General features: G+C 32.2%; 1 protein-coding gene across 1 annotated transcript in view; it reads right to left on the bottom strand.

Annotated features, from left to right (window-relative positions):
- The window catches only part of TMEM131 (transmembrane protein 131), a 256,258-nt gene that overhangs the window by 73,724 nt on the left and 164,651 nt on the right, over positions 1 to 17,883 (bottom strand). Inside the window, exons 5-6 of the mRNA XM_044669296.1 lie at positions 12,610 to 12,733; positions 6,842 to 6,958 (exon numbers count right to left, since the gene is read on the bottom strand). Of these exons, the coding sequence (XP_044525231.1) occupies positions 6,842 to 6,958; positions 12,610 to 12,733 (241 nt within the window). The remainder of the gene's footprint in view (positions 1 to 6,841; positions 6,959 to 12,609; positions 12,734 to 17,883) is intronic.

Below are 17,883 nucleotides of genomic sequence, written 5' to 3'. Positions count from 1 at the left end.
AACAGAAGACATACCCTAAAAAATTTAAATGAACTTTTAGTTCCCCAATATAACTGATTACCATTATAAAGAGGTTTTTTCATATATAAATATGAAAAATCTGCCAAGTGCTTTAGACCCTCAAAGTAAATGTGGAAATTAATGATCAGCAAGTCAAGAGCTTGGCTGGTCTTAAAGCAACTGTTGCAATCCTGAAATAGCAAGATTTGAATTTGTAAATTAAAGTTTACACCTTAGGGATTGGATAAAGGGAGAATCATGAGAATTTGGGGATAAAAACCTTTTGTTTAATTTTTCCTTATTCCTTGGAACTTTGTGATTTCAAGAACATTAACTATAGAAGTCTGTCAATATGATAATGTTTATCAATGTTTTAAAATTTTTTATTCATTTCTGTAGTTTTAAATATTCCTTTGGCTTCCAAATATAGTCCTCACTCTTACTCTCCCTAGAGAATAATCCCCTTTTATTTAAAACAAAATAAAACAAAAGCTAATAAGGTCTGAAATCTATAATCTCCCACCTCTGAAAAGAGGGAGAGAATTATACTTATTTTCTCATTCTTTCAAGTTTGGTTATTTTAATCATAGTGTCCATTTTCACTTTAATTTTCCTTTCAATTTGCAATGTTATGCTTACTATATACATTGTTCCTTTACTTTTGCTTCTCTCTCATGCTTTTCTAAATAATATCATCATTTCCTATATCATGGTAATAATTCCTTCATTTTAAGGTATCACAACTTATTTAGAAATTAACCAATAAGTGGGCATGAGTTTGATGTCAGGTCTTTTATCTATGAAAAAGTATTAAAATGAATTTTATATAAAGGTGACCATATATTTTCAGAAATATAATTTTCCCTCTGTGCATTGCAGAAATTTTGGCAAGGTGCATCACAACTATAATTCCCACCCACAAATTTGTTTCTATATTTTGTTCTTGACCCATTCACAGCTCAATATGTCAATAATTATCCACAGAGATCTAGATCTTTTTTGCTTGAGTTTCCTTTATTAATTTTAATTTTTATTACACCATAGTCTGAATGATCTTACTTATGCTTTACTATGTGTATTTATAGTTTCTTCTAGCTTTTAAAAGTTATTAATATTGTTATTGGAAAACCTTTTATCTTATCCCCTTATAATGTTTGCTCTTGATTTTATGTAGATACTACTTATCATTTAAAAAAAATGGTTTATACCTGTGCTTTCTAGTGTTTTTAAAAACAATGAATGTTACATTTTATTGTTAGCTTTTTCTATATCTATTAAAATAATTATAGGACTTTTGTTGTTAATATGGATGATTATGCCTAGTTTTTTCTAATATTAAATGAGCCCTGAATTCCTGTTATGAATCAAGACTGGTCACAGAGTATGATTTTTGTGATATATTGCTATTCTTTCCCTTCTAGAACTTGATTTAAAATATCTACATTAATATTCGTTAGGGAAATTGGTCTATCATTTTCTTTTTCTGCTTTCTCTCTAATTTAGGTATCATGTCAACATATGGTATTGAAATGAATTACTCTTTAAAAATGTTTGCTAGAATTCTCTTGTGAAACCATATGGCCCTGAAGTTTTTTTCCTTAGGGAATTCACCAATACCTTATTCAATTTTTTTTTCTAAGAAAGATTTAAATATCATATTTACTGTTCTGCTAAAGGGCAATTTATATTTTTATAAATATTCATCCATTTCATTAAGATTGTCAGTCTTATTGGCACATAGTTGGGCAAGACAGCTCCTAATTGCTTTAATTTCATATTCATTGAATGTGAATTCACCATTCTCATTCTGATACTGGTAATATGGTTTGCTTCTTTCTCTTATAAAATCTATGTTACTTTTATTTATTAGTACAATATTACTTAAGCTTTCAAGTTCAAATCTCTCATTTGATCTTCAAGATTATTACTTTGGAATTTAATTAGATTTCTAAAATTTATTGGTTTTCCAATATTTTTAGTTGTATATCCAATATGTCGATCTGTTCTTTCTCTCTTCTAGTGATAAAAGTATTGGCAAAGAAATTTCCCTTTAAGTATTACTTTGACTGTATCCCACAAATTTAGGTATATTGTCTTATTGTTGACATTGTTCTTGTAATCTGTTCTTTAATCATACTTTACTATCTAGTTATTTAGTTTTGAATTACTTTTTAATCTAGTGTTCTAAGATCTTTTGTTGAATGTAATTTTTACTTCATTACAGTCAGAAAAAGACATTTAGTAATTCTGCTTTGATGTGCTTGTTTCTGAGGTTTTAATTTCTTAATGTAAGATCAATGTTTGTGAAGAAGCCATCACACATAGTGGAGAAACAAATGTATTACTTTCTATTCTCATTCAATATTTTCCCAGAGGTCCATAATATATAACTTTTCCAAATCTATTTACTTCCTTAACTTTTTTCACATTTATCTCATAGTCAAATTTATCTTGGTAAACAGGAAGGGGCAAATTAATATTTCCCAGTATTATGGCTTTACTATCTATGATCTCCCATAACACATTTAACTTTCCCCTAAAAATTGGATATAATGCCATTTGATGCATATGTTAAAAACTGATATGTATTCATTGTCTATGGTATCTTTAAGAAAAAAAAATGTCCCTGTTTATCTCTTTTAATTTGGTCTATTGTTGCTTTTGATGAAAAAAAAAAATGGTGGTTTCTACCCCCCACCTTTTTTTTTTACTACAACTGAAACAATAGATTCTTCTCTACTCCTTGATTTTAATTCTATTTGTATTGCTCTGTTTCGCGCGCGCGCGTGTGTGTGTGTGTGTGTGTGTGTGTGTTTAAAGAAAATATTTTTGGGTTGTTTCAAGTGTTTTTTTGGTAAACAACAAATTTTTGGATTCCATTTTCTAATCCATTTTGCTATCCTCTTGCGTTCTGCAGATGAGATTATCCAATTTACATGAACGGTTATGACTCTTAATTCTGTTTCCCATTATACCATTCTCTTATTTTTATCCTTTTTTAACTCTGTCCATCCTCAACAATTTATTTTGTTTCAGGCCACTGCCTCCCTCTTTCTCTTAACCCCTTCCCTTCCCAATTCCTTGTTAGGTCAGAAGAATTTCTTTACCTAACTTAACCTACATGTTGTGGGTTTTAAAGTGTTGTGGCTGGGGGAACTACATCCCCCAGTGTGCCTCAGAGGTCCCTCCCTACTACTTCCTGGCATAGGATTGGTCCTGAATGTACCAGTTCTGTGCTGGGGGGAGGGGGGGAACAGAAGGGGGAGAGGGACCACACCCCCTACTTCCAGACACAAGATTGGTCTATATAAGGACCCATCCTGTGCCTAGAGGGAACTTTAGATTTAACTAGATTTAAAGTTTAGTAGAGTTAGTTAATTTCAGCCGGGGAAACTCCAGTTTTTCTTATTTTATTAAAGTTAATCAGATAAAAGAAAGAGTTTTTATTTTTAATCATTTCAATGTGTATTCTTCTTTGTTGAAACTAGTTCAGAAGAGAGTGAGAATCAAGTGTTGCCTGCTTTAGCCTTACTTTCCACTTCCTTCCATTACATAAAATCTTCCTTATGTACCCCATTTACATGAGATAAATCTCATTCTTCCTCTCCCAGCACTTGCTCCCAGTGCATATCTTACCCATGTCTGCATTCTTCTTTTGATATCATCCAGAATTAATAGAATGACACCCAAGATCTTTTCCTAATTAAAATCTTTTTCTAATTAAACTCGAAGACTCCTGGTTATGATAAAATTCTAAGGGGTTATAAGTATCATCTCTGCATATCAGATAATAAACAGTTTAATCTTCTTTGGAGCCTTATGATTTTTCACCTTTCTATGCTTCCTCTAAGTCTTGTATTTGAATGTTAGATTTTTTTCTATTCAGCTCAGATCTTTTTATCAGGAATATTTGAAAATTTCTTTTTTCATTATTTCGATTACTCTTTCATTCCATGGTTTTTCCTTGTAGGATTATACTCAATTTTGCTGGCTAGGTTATTCTTCACTATAAGCCTAGAACTTTTGTGCTCCAGAATATCCTATTCTAAGTCCTCTTTTCCTTTATATAAAACTGGTGGCTGTTAAATCTTACATGATCCTAACTGTAATTGTATAGTACTTGAATTTTTTAAAAAAATATTTGTAGTATTTTCTCCTTTACCTGGGAGTTCTGGATGGTGGCTACAATATTCTTAGGACTTTTCCTTTCTGAGTTTCTTTTAATTAATACTTATTCACTTATTCATTAATTAATAGTTATCTGTTCAAATCTTTTATAATTTTTTATAAAATATGATGTCTAGGCTCTTTTTTGTTTATAGCTGCAGGTAGAACAGTGGTTTAAAAATGATCTCTCTTTGGGGGCAGCTGGGTAGCACAGTGGATTGAAAGCCAGGCCTACGTATGGGAGGTCCTAGGTTCAAATCTGATCTCAGTCACTTCCTAGCTATGTAACCCTGGGCAAGTCATTTAACCCCCACTGCTTAGCCCTTACTACTCTTCTGCCTTGGAACCAGTACATGGTATTGATTCTAAGGCAGAAGGTAAGGGTTTAAAAAAAAAAATCTCTCTTCAACCTATTTTCTAGGTTACTTGCTTTTCCTGTTAGTTCATATTTTCTTTTTCAGTATCTTTTGCCTTTATTATTTCTTGATATCTTGTAGTCTCATTAACTTCCCTTTGGTTAACTTTAGTTTTTAAAAGTTATTTCCTCCAATAAAGTCTTGTATCTCTTAATAAACTGTTAATTTCCTTTTGATAATATTCTTTTGTAATTTTTCCACTTATTTTCAGTATTTTTCCTCTACTATTCTTACTTAGTTTTAGAAATCTTTTTGCCTTAAAAAAACCTTTTTTGCTTTCTTTAATTCTTCTAGGAATTCTTGTTATCTTGTGCAAAATGACAAAAAAAACCCCACCAAAAACCAATTAGCATTTTTCTTTGACTCTTTGCCCTAGATGTTTTTTAATATCATCTTCTATGTTTGTATCTTAAGTTTCTCTATCATCATAATAGCTCTTTATGGTCAGGTTCTTTTTTTCATTTGTTCATTCTTCCTGCCTATTTCTTGACTTTGGATTTATGGTAATGTTGGGCTTTTCTTACTTCAGGGGGTGGTGGTGGTGGTAGTGGAGATACAAGCTTCTTCTCTTTTCACAGCTTAGTCTGATACTTAAGATTTTTAAGAGTTTCCAAAGTGGCATGATCTGGGGAGAGTTCTATTAATTGACTGGGGTCAATGATCAAGGTCTGACCTCTGCAAGTTCCTGACCTAACTTGAATTTCAGAAAACTATTGTTGGACTCAGTCATTGTTAGCCTATCATGAAGTTTTGTAGGATGAAAGCAAATAAACTTCTGGCTCCCCTCTGATCTTTGTCTTCTGTCCTGATTTTTATATTATAGGATTATATGCTGGGCTAAAGGTTAGAATTGAGTTACTGCTCTGCTCTTGTGCTCAGAGAGCTGTATATCTAACTTTTGAGATTTTGGTTTTTTGCCCAGTATTCAGTTAAGGTTCTGTGTTCAGTTGCAAATGCTCCTCTCTGTCCTGGATCTGTGATGAGGAAATGGATAATGGATGACATATCTGCCAGAAGACACTCATTACTATTCCTAGAATTATTTCAAAGGTCGTCTGGGATCTCTTTCTATCCCTTGGACTTTTTTTTTTCATCATTAGGAACTGGCACATTCCCAGTCTTGTCACTGCTACTTTTTATACCACTGTAGGGTACTCTTGGCAAGTGCTAACCCAAATGTCCACAGGCTTCTTTGTTTATCTTCTTAAGATGTCCTGGGTTGGAAAAATGATTCATTCTGACTTTTCCTTGGATTTCCTGACTAAATTCTAGGTTGTTGTAGAAATGTATTAGAAGAGCTCGGCAAAAATGCTGACTCTTACTCCGTCATCTTGTATCTATCTCTCCTTATTTTCATTCCATTAAGTGTTATTATTTTTAAATTTTCCCTAGGAGCGCAGTTTTTATTTTTCCTTTCCTTTTGGGGGGCAAATCTCTACTATGTACTGCTTATTTTCTTTTTTTAAACATTTAAAAACCTTATTATGTTATATTCAAAGATATCCTTATTCTCAGTGATTCCTTTTGGCCTTCTTTATGTTCTCTTCTGTGCCATGTTACCATGACCCTTTTTTCTTTCTTTCATATTTCATTCTTCTTTTTGGTTTAGGATCAACATTATCACTAAGCATCCCTCTCTCTGACCACTCCCTCTCCTTCCTAATTGAGAAAAAATAGAAGCAAAATCTTAGTGACAAATGTGCATAGGCAAGCAAAACAAATTACCACGCTGACCAGAATCAAAAAGAAGCCATTATTTTTAGATGTGTGGAGTTTTGTTTCTTTCCCAGTTTGTCCCTTATTTCAGCTCACATGATATTTTAATAAATTCACATTTGAAGATATCATAGTTATTCTTGCATTTTCATCTATTTATTTTCCATTTATTTTAAATGTTATTTAGAAAAAATATGTTTTTATGTACTTTTTGAAGAAATATCTATCAAAGGAAGATGTCTATTACCTTCAAAACTTAAAATAATTCATCTGAATAAGTATAAGGTATAAAAAAGTAAGCAAAAAAAGAAAAAGCCTGTAAGAGAATGTTTTCTTTTAAACCAATGCAATCCCAAAAGAAGATTTTGGATATTATTTTCAGCTTAGCTGTTCACTGATTTGAATATGGGTATTCATAAACACAACTAAGATAAAAATGTCCTAGTGCCACTTGCCAACATTTCCTTATTGATAGAATCATCTCTATGTTTCCTCTGCTTTTTATACTATAAGAAATATGAGTTTTCTCTGATTATTCTTACCTGGTAAGTAAATACCCCATGATTAGATGTGTTAATAAATAAAGTATTTTCTACATTTCCCACTACTCTGGCAAGAAAAACTACATCAAATGATGTATTTCCTCCTGGAAGAATTTTCTGGAAAAAAAGAACAATAAAATGAAGCCAAATCATAGGAAGAAATTACTAAAACATATTTACTTATCGATCAAAAGACTATATAACAGTTATGGTCAAAGGTTTCTAAAATGTGATACCAAAATACATTTCTATGTCAATAAAAAAGCTTCTTGATTATAACAAAATTCAATAACTCTTCCAAAGTAGAATAATTTGTTGATGTTTATTTTCCAAAAATTCTCTACAATAATCATATGTAAAAAAATGTTCTCTCTGAATACTTTTCATGGTTTCCATCTTCATTTTACTTCAATCACACTACAAGATGGTTATACACTACTATAATCATACTTATCTTAATTCTCTGCATGACACAGAACTTACAAATTCCTCTTTTCATTTCACCCTCTACCTATTAATCTTCAGAGTTCTCATTATTCAGAATTCTCATAATTAGTAGCCATTCCACCATCCCTGCTTTTTCAGTCTAATTCTCTGTCTTCTTTTCTTCATAGTCTTGACCCTATATTTAAAAAGTTGGTGCAAACCATATGCTTATCCCCTCATTCACTTGAACTTTTATCCTTCACACACCTAGTCTTAGGTAACCGTAGAACATTTACCTTCTCTGCTCCTAACTGTGTCCTCCTAAATAAAACTGGTATTAGTCAAATAACTATGCTACCTTGATCTATTATAAATTTGTTACCTAAATTAAAGTGATCCATGCCTTAGCTTCCCTAAGTAACAAATATTACAGGGGTGCAAAATTATGTCTGGCTTCAATTTCCCTATTTTTGTGAAGGGAACCATCAAAACTTTCAAGTTTCTCAGGTTCATAATCTTGCAGTCATTTTTCCATTCTTCAGTATTGCATACCATTTTTTATTCTACCTTCCTTCAAAATGGTGGCAAGTGCTTTCAATAAAGACAAACTTCCAAAAACATAGGTCTTCCATGATGCTCTTCATTCTTCAGTGTCTCCTTACTAAATCTAGGATGATATACAAACTTCTCTGCTGAGCATCTAAAGCCTTGCACATTTTTCCTCTACCTTTCCAGATTTATTTTGTATATAATCTCTTTTGGATTTTAGACAAATTGGTCTACTTGCTGTATCTGTACAAAACATTTTACCTACTACCTTTATGTCTTTGAGGTGCTGTCTCCCAGTCCTAGAGTGTGCACATTCTTTTCACATAGAATTTAAGAATATCTACTTGGCAGCTAAGGAGCACAGACATTTAATAGGTGTGTGACTTTGGGCAAGTCATTTAACCCTGTTTGTCTCAGTTTCCTCATCTGAAAAATGAATTGGAAATGAAAAAAACATTCCTATGTCTCTGCCAAGAAAATCCCAAATGGGGTCACAAAGTGTTGATAACAAGAATAAAATTTTAGTCTAAAATAGTGTATTTTAAAATAGACTACACTCAGATCTATCTTTTTTATCAAGTCTTTCCTGATACCCCCTAGTGGCTTGTTCTTGGACTTACTTAATATATACTTTAGATTTACTTGTTCTTTTTCAATGCTTGTTTTTCTCTGTATTTGCAGTGCTTAAAACAGCATCTTGCACAAAATAGGCACTTAATAAATGTTTGTTGAAGTGAATGTAATTTGCAAATTTTGACATCTTATTTTTATTACTATTATTTTTACATAATTGTCTCTAACCCATTCTTTAAAATAACATTACTTAGTTTCCACTTTAGTCTTTTAAAAAGTTTTCCTACTAATAATTAGGCATTATGTTTTGAACACTTTGATCATGAACTTTTTTTTTTTTTTTGCCTTTTTATGTATTCCTAATGTTTAGCACAGTGCCTGGCACAAAGCAGGTGTGTTTAATAAATGTTTGTTGACATAAATTGATAACAATTTTTATTACTTTCTTTGTAAAAGATTGTTTCAATATTTAAGCCTTTTTGCATCAAAGTTCTTATAGGGCAGAATCCCTAATCAATTTCAAACAAATGTTGCCAAAAGTATACAATTTCAACTTTATTTTTGTTTGTGGTTATTACTGTTTTAAACAGGCTTAGGACATATTATCTTATCTAGGTCTTTTTGTAATTCACTAGGCTTTTTCTTTAATTAACCAGATGTTACATTATTTAGTATATATATGCATTATAATGACTTTTTCATCATTCATGGTTGCTTCAAATATACTTTTATTTTCCTGTTTGTCTCTCACTATCAACTTTTTACAAATTTATGCATTGGTTAAGAACAAAAATGCCATTATGGCTCCTTTAAATTCAACTGAGGCTCAATCAATTTTGTTCTAATTCCTTATTTAACTCTATGAATATTTATATTTTAAGTGTGCTTCCTATTTACAAAAATATACAAGTTATTGGGTTTTGCAATTAAATTAAAAATATTTCCACTCTTTCATTTTAAAGGTGAGTTCATACCATTACTTTATGATTATGATATATGATGATGAACTATTTCACCTCTATGTTATTCTTGTTTAGTCATATCTGACTCTGTGACACCATGCACATTACTGTCCATGTGGTTTTCTTGGCAAGGATAGTGGAATGGCTTGCCATTTCCTTCTCTAGTGGATCTTTTGGTCAGTCAATCAAAGGCAAAGTGACTTGCATAGGGGCCACATAGCTAGAAGTGCCTGAGGCTAGATTCAACCTCAGGTCTTCTGACTCCAGGTCAAGCATTCTATCCAGCAAACTATCTAGCTATCCCTTTTGTGTGTGTATTCTCTTTCTCCCTGCCCCACACTCAGAAAAGAAAGGAATATTAGGGATCTACCATTCGTTTATTTTTTGAACAATTTAATCTGTGTCCTCATTTCCATAATATCTCCTGTTTCAGACCCCTTCATGTTCTTCTTTGGGTAGCCAACCCTCTGTAAATACAGTTTGATTTGTTTCAGATTTGCTTTTCTTACTTTTGGTTCAGTTAACTTTTCACCTTTTCTATCTCAGTCAAGGCCTCTCATTGCTTTATTATATAATTCTTTTAAAAAATCTTCACTTGCTCAAATAAGAACATTTCTAAGCCTCTTTCTTTAGGTGACCTTCACTTACAGTGACCTAATTATAAAAAATGTTTCTCTTTTCTTTTTTCTAGGCTCCTTCTTATTTGATTACTTAAGTCCAGAGCAACGTGTTCCCATTAAAAAGGTGAGCCCAAAGGAGCAACAGTCTTTTCTCCTCTTTTTATAATGTAAGCACTGAACTATCACACATCACTTATGAAGTCCTAAAACCTACTGTAATAAGGAATAATTTTGCACTTATCTACCTTAACTTATTCCTTATTACACTACTTATTTTAAATCACTCATCTTGTCCCCTTTTCTACCCTGTTTTGAACTGCCCAATATTGGATTTCTTTGGTACATAACCTATTTCTTTCTATTTCCTTGTAAGATGTTTTCTTTGCTTAGGGGACTCTGAAGCTTGGTAACCACACTTCTAAATAAATCAAATTTGGGCTATTGCTCTAGTGGGATACTGGGGGGTACCTGTAATTAAACTGTACTTTATTCTCTGATCCTAATACTTTCAAACAATTTTTTAAATGATTTCCTGAAAATAGTCATCAGATTTTTTTGTTTTGTTTTATCCTTCTTAATTGGGACGCTAATGATGCTGAGATTCTCTTTGCATACCTTTTCAGGTAGATTATCTGTTAAAATTTTATATGCTACAGTGGATAGAGTGCTTCCTGGAGACAAGAAGAGCTGAGTTTAAACCTAGCCTCAGATATGTAATAGGTGCATGACCCCTGGGCAAGCCTTTTAATTTTTCTGCCTCAGTTTCTTTACCTGGAAAAGGGAGATAATAATAACAGCAATTTGGGTTATTCCTCTAGTGGGATATCAGGGGTTGTTCTGAAGATCAAATGTATTATTTACAAGGCACTTACTACAGTGTCTGGCATGTAATAAGTGCTATACAAAGGTATTTCCCCCACAATTTTGCTATCTTCTGACAATTCAGTTATTTATTTGATTGAAAATTTTGGTTCTGTTTCCTACATTGTTACTATTGAAATGCTATCTCTAAGGTAGTGTCTTTGATATAAAACAATAATACCAAATACTATAAATTCACCTTAACTCATAAGTCAAGCAGTGACAAGTCATATAATTAAGTAAAAGACATCAACACAAAAAATACACATATATGCACTGCACACCTGGAACACAGGTTTTACTCTGATATTTCCTCCTAAATAACTCATCAGGATTCACTTTTGTTTATTAAGATAAATCCAAGCATTTCAATTTCAATATTCTAGTCCACATTTCTTTAAATCATTTTGAGTTTCTTCTGTTTTCAGTTATAAGTTGCTTTCATATGTATATACTACTCCAATTACTGACTGCCCAAATGTCACAGAATCATAATATGTGACTAATGTGCTTTCTATTTATGTTTGAAAAAAAAAAAAACCACAGGTACTAGTATTCAAACAATACTTCAAATGTTATCAAGAAGACTCTTACAAATGCTAATGATTAGCTGTGTTGCTCAAATTGCTGGAAGATATAACTCAAATTTCTTTTGAAATTTTATCATAAAACTGACTTATTACTTCTACATCAAACCAATTATTTCCTGGCCATTCAAATATAACATATTTCACATTTTGAGATTATTATTTGTGGTTCAACATGTCCAGTTCTTTTGATAAACAGATGTTTCTATTTTAATAAGCCTTTGATCTTTTCCAATTGTTCATACTGGAATTGTATTTTATAATCTTTCTTTTTCCCTTGCTATCCTCCCCATAGTCTACTTCTGCACTAGAGCCACAGAGTATTAAAATATATATTATATTTATTTTGATACAACTTAATGAATTCGTCGTAGATTTGTCTATCTTTCTATACCAGACATTAATACACTGAATGTAGTTATTTTCATAGTGATCTTGCAAATGTTTATCATGAGTACTATAAAACGAGATGGCCAAATATATGAATTGGTTTTTGCTGTGTTTTATTCTTAATAATTTAATTTGTAAAGAACACTAAATCTGAAGCTGGAGTATCTTTATTTGAATGGTAGCTCTGGTACTTATTACTCATGTGACTGATAAATCATGAACCCTCTCTGAGTCAATTTTCTCTTCTATAAAATGGGCTTTAGATAAATGATTTCAAAGGTTCTTCTAATTCTAAATCCATAATTCATGACATCAATAGTCATAATCTATTTGGTAAAATGTGATCATATTTCAGTGTTGAATCTAAGAACTTTGGTTTAACTAAAGAGCAATTCACATGATAACTAAAAATAATTACAACTCAAGTTTTGAAAAACTAAATTTAAGATTTGAAGAAATTAATCTTTGTTAAAATTGAAATATGATCAATTAAAACTGGAAATGTATGCATTATAACCCTTAAAGGAAACAAAATTCATATCATGAAATTAAGCCATTAAGATGATCTTACTCAACAGTGAAGTTTCAGAATAGATAAAAACATTAAAAAAAAAAGCTTTTCAAGATAAGACTTAGGGATCTTCAACATTGAAACAAATATAATTCTAGGAGAAGGTTTAAAATTTTTTTAATATTTTAAAACTCTCATTAAATAAAATTAAATCATTTACCAATACAACCATACCACTTAAATTTCAAATTTGAATAAATATTTAAATATTTACAGTGTAAAAACTCACCCTATTTTGAAAAAATGATGCATGAAAATGTGATGTTGTAGCAGATATTGAAACTAAAGTAATAGTTTCTTCAGAACTAGGATTATGAAGGTAAACTTTTTCCATTTTTGGCATCCCAACTGGTCTGTTAAAAAAAGAAAATGAAGAGCAAATAAATGTATCACAAATTTTTCTCAAACACTTTCTAGTTCTTTTAAAAAATGTATTATTGAAGTCTTCTATTTCAACTTCACTTTGAATTCCAATATATGTGCCTCATCCCCCTGTCAATGACATCCCTTATTTTACAAGACAAAACAAAAGAGGGGGAAATTTTTAGTTTAGTAAAACCCATTAATGACAAATCTGACAATTAATGCAACATTGTAAATTCATAACTCCATCTCTGCAAATGGAGGACATACATTTTCTCATTTCTTCTTCAGAGTCTACATTAGTCATTATAATTAATTGTATGGCATTTAATTTAGCTTTGTTCTTTGGTTTTTCTCCTCACCCTATTATTCTTTCCATTTACATTGTAGTCTGTGTATACTCTTGATGGTTCCCTGCTTATTTCACTTTGTATTAGTTCATATGTCTTTGTACACATCTCTAAACTACTTCTATTCTTCATTTCTTATGATGCAGTAATATTCAACTGCACTCATGTATAACACAATTTCTTTAGCCATTTTCTAATCAAGAGATCCCAGTACCACAAAATGTACTGCTTTCTAAAAAGAAATATATGGGACCTTTCTTTCTAATTTCTATCTCCTTAAGATTTATAACTAACAGTGAATTCTCTGGGTCAAAGAGTATAGACATTTTAATTATCTTCTTGGCATAATTCCAAATTCCCTTCCAGAATGGTTAGTTCAAATAATAACTTAACCAACCATATATTATTGTGCTTGTCTTTCTGTATCCCCTCTTCTTTAACCCTGACAACTTCCATCTCTTTGTTATCATTGATAATTTACTGCCTATAAGGTTTTGGTTTGTACTTCTCTTACTTTAGTGATATATTATAATGTGGTTATTAGCTTGCATTTTTCACATTTTGATTTTTAAAATTTTAGTATTTATTTTTAGCATTCTTTTCTTTTTAAATTGAGTTCCAAATTCTCTCACTCCCTCTCACCCTTCCTGTCAATTCTATTTGCTCGCTAATTGTGGGAATTGAGTGACTTCTTGTTTTAGGTCTAGTAAAGTCCAACTGTTCTCTATCTCCATTCTCAACTCCTGAAACTTGCTTATCCCTCCCCAACTGAGAAAGTACCTAATCTTTCCTTAGAAATTAGATTAATTGATATTGAATTCAGGTTGTTATTCCATTGTGTTTTTTGTAATGCATAAAAATCTGTCTCTCTCTGTATTGGGGTTCCACTGCCAAGCTGAGGAGACCTGGTACAGATGTGTTGCATAAATGGTGTATATTGCTCAATATCAATACACTTGGAAGCTCAACTTTTTGTTTTTCTCAGGTATTTCAGATTTTACCCAGTATTGATAACAGTAGCCAGGTCTTTCACAGCTGATTATAACACTGCTGTTATGCACAATAATTTCTTCTTGTTTTTTTTTTTCACTTAATTTTGCATCAGTTCACATAGGTCTTGACATGTTTTTTTCTGAAACCAACCTCTTGTTATTTGTTACAGCATAATACTACTCCCATCATGTGCCACAATTTGTTCACTCATTCTTTAGTTGATGAGCATTTCCTTAATTTGCCATCACAAAGTGATATTATAAAATATTTCTGATATATAGATCCTTTAATTTTTATATAGTCTCATTGCAGGTAGAGACCTAGTAGTGGTATTGCTGGGTCAAAGGGTATGCAGTTTTATAGCCCTTTTTGCATAGTTCATAATTGCTTTTCAGAATGAATGGATCAGTTCACAATTTCTCTAACAGTTTATTAGTATATTTACTTTCTCTCATTCCCTCTAGCATTTCTCATTTCTGATAGGTGTTAGGTGGTTGCTTAGAGCTGCTTTAATTTGCATTTCTCTAGTCAAAAGTGATTTAGAGAAGCTTTTTCATTTTGACTATAAATAGAATTTATTTCTTCTGCTGAAAACTGACTGTTCAGATAACCTTTGTCATTTATCAGTTTATTTAATTTAATTAATGTATTTGAGAAATGTTGCCTTTATTTCATTATCTGTTGTGCAAAATGTAGTTTCCCTATCTCTTTTAATCAGATTTATTCTTGCTTTTGCTTTGTCTGAGATCATGACTGCTACCCCTAACTTAAAAAAAAAATTCAGCTGAAGCATTAAATATTCTGTTTTTATTTTATTACAGCACTTTATTTTAACTCTTTTTAAGTCTGTCTCTACAAAAAATATATTATTGGATCCTGGTTTCTAATTCATTCTGCTATCTGCTTCCATTTTATAGGTGACTTCATTCCATTCACATTCACAGTTATGATTGATTATTGTTCCCCTCCGTTATTTTCTTTTATTTATCCATCTCTCTTTTTATCCTTTCACTCCTGAAAACTAAAAAGTTTTTTTTCTGACCATTGCCTCTCTCAATCTAACCTTCCTATTATTATCCCCTCCCCCACCAATATTTCTTAAGGTACATTTTAGCTTCTTTGCCCTCTGGAATATCATATTACAATCCTTCTGCTCTTTAATGAGCAATCTGCTAAATCTTGTGTGATTAGGACTGTGGATATTAGGATATTAGGAAATATCAAATTCATGATATTTGAATAGTTTCTTTTTGGCTATTTAGGGGTATTTTTTCCTTGGACTGGAGGCTCTGGAATTTGGCTATAACATTTGTGGGAGTTTTCATTTTGGGATCTTTTTCTGGTGGTCATAATAGATCCTTTAAATTTCTATTTTAACTTTTGGTTCTAGGATACCAGGGCAGTTTTCTATCATAATATGACATGTGGGTGCTTTTTTTTTTTTTAATCATTTTGAGCAGTGGTCATTGCTCTCCTGTTCTGCACTCTGGTCTTTACCCAAGAAGAGACTCTGTTTCTTTTTAGTTGAACATGTTAGTAGCCTTTTTGGACCAGGTAACCTGTTCCCTAGTGACTGACCACATGCACTATTCTGTATCCTGAAACTGTGATCCAGAATAGTGTATAGGCAAAAGAGTTTTCAGTGAGTGCCAATTATTCCTAGTACCAGCAAAGGATTCTCTTTAATTTCTTTCTGATCAGTTGTTCAACTCCCTTACCATCTCTGGGCTGAGAGTGCCCAAAGCTGCTTTTCCTGCTTTAATAGCCACCTCTTTGCATTTTTTTCTTGAGAACTTTTTGTTCATATAATTATTTGGTGTTATTTGTTATCATATTATTATTAGCTTGCATTTCTTCTTGAGAACTATTTGTGCACTTAATTTGACCACTTAATGGCTTTTGATCTTATAAATTAATGCTAGTTTCTTATGTATCTTAGATAGCAGACATTATCAGCAATATTTGGTATAAATAATTTTTTTGTCAATCAATAGTATCTTTTCTTTTCCTATTTTCATTGTGATTTAAATTTTATCTGCTATAAATGGTTCTATCTTTTCTTTGCTTAAGCAGTTCTCTATAGCCATATCTGAAGAAGATCCCCAATCTAGTTCTTTACTAAAATTTTTTTAATGGAGTGACCTTTAATATTCAAGTAATGCATCCATTTTGAGCTTACTGTATAGTACACAGTGAAAGATGAAAAAGTTAGAACTTTTTCTTTCCAAAGTTATTCATACGCTAAAAATTATTCAACAGTAATTATAACTGTTTGTGATTCTTCCATATCTAGACTGATTTACTTATTTGCTTTTCTGGTTTTTAAACCAGTACCAGTTTTTTTTAAACATTTATTAATATTCATTTTTAACATGGTTACATGATTCATGCTCCACCTTTCCCCTTCAACCCCCCTCCCCCAAACCCCCTCACCCATGGCCGATGCGCATTTCCACTAGTTTTGTCATGTGTCCTTGATCAAGACCAATTTCCAAATTGTTGGTAGTTGCTTTGGTGTGGTAGTTTCGAGTCCACACCCTCAATCATGTCCACCCCGACCCATGCGTTCAAGCAGTTGTTTTTCTTATATGTTTCCTCTCCTGCAGTCCTTCCTCTGAATGTGGGTAGCTTTCTTTACCATAAATCCCTCAGAATTGTCCTGGGTCATTGTATTGCTGCTGGTACAGAAGTCCATTACATTCAATTTTACCACAGTATATCAGTCTCTGTGTATAGAGTTCTTCTGGCTCTGCTCCTTTCGCTCTGCATCAGTTCCCGGAGGTCTCTCTAGTTCGTCTGGAACTTCTCCAGTTTATTATTCCTTTTAGCACAATAGTATTCCATCACCCGCATATACCACAGTTTGTTCAGCCATTCCCAAATTGAAGGACATACCCTCCTTTTCCAATTTGTTGCCACCACAAAAAGCGCAGCTATGAATATTTTCGTACAAGTCTGTTTATCTATGATCTCTTTGGGGTACAAACCCAGCAATGGTATGGCTGGATCAAAGGGCAGGCATTCTTTTATAGCCCTTTGAGCATGATTCCAAATTGCCAGTCAGAATGGCTGGATCAGTTCACAGCTCCACCAGCAATGCATTAATGTCCCGATTTTGCCACATCCCCTCCAACATTCATTACTCTCCCCTTCTTTCATTTTAGCCAATCTGCTAGGTGTGAGGTGATACCTCAGAGTTGTTTTGATTTGCATTTCTCTAATTATTAGAGATTTGGAACACTTTCTCATGTGCTTATTGATACTTTTGATTTCTTTACCTGAAAATTGCCTATTCATGTCTCTTGCCCATTTATCAATTGGGGAATGGCTTGATGTTTTATACAATTGCTTTAACTCCTTGTATATTTGAGTGATTAGACCCCTGTCAGAGTTTTTCGTTATAAAGATTTTTTCCCATTTTGTTGTTTCCCTTCTGATTTTGACTACATTGTTTTTGTTTGTACAAAAACTTTTTAGTTTAATATAATCAAAACCATTTAATTTACATTTTGTAATTTTCTCTAACTCTTGCTTGGTTTTAAAGTCTTTCCTTTCTCAGAGATCTGACAAGTATACTATTCTGTGTTCACTTAACATGTTTATAGTTTCCCTCTTTATATTCAAGTTGTTCACCCATTCTGAATTTATCTTGGTGTAGGGTGTGAGATGTTGATCTAGACCTAATCTCTCCCATATTGTTTTCCAAATTTCCCAGCAGTTTTTGTCAAATAGTGGATTCATGTCCCAAAAGTTGGGCTCTTTGGGTTTATCATACACTGTCTTGCTGATGTCATTTA

The sequence above is a fragment of the Gracilinanus agilis genome, chromosome 3, assembly GCF_016433145.1.
Source record: "Gracilinanus agilis isolate LMUSP501 chromosome 3, AgileGrace, whole genome shotgun sequence".
Classification (NCBI taxonomy): Eukaryota; Metazoa; Chordata; class Mammalia; order Didelphimorphia; family Didelphidae; genus Gracilinanus; species Gracilinanus agilis.
The sequence above is the reverse complement of the archived record's forward strand: the minus strand, read 5'-3'. Positions and strand labels throughout refer to the sequence as shown.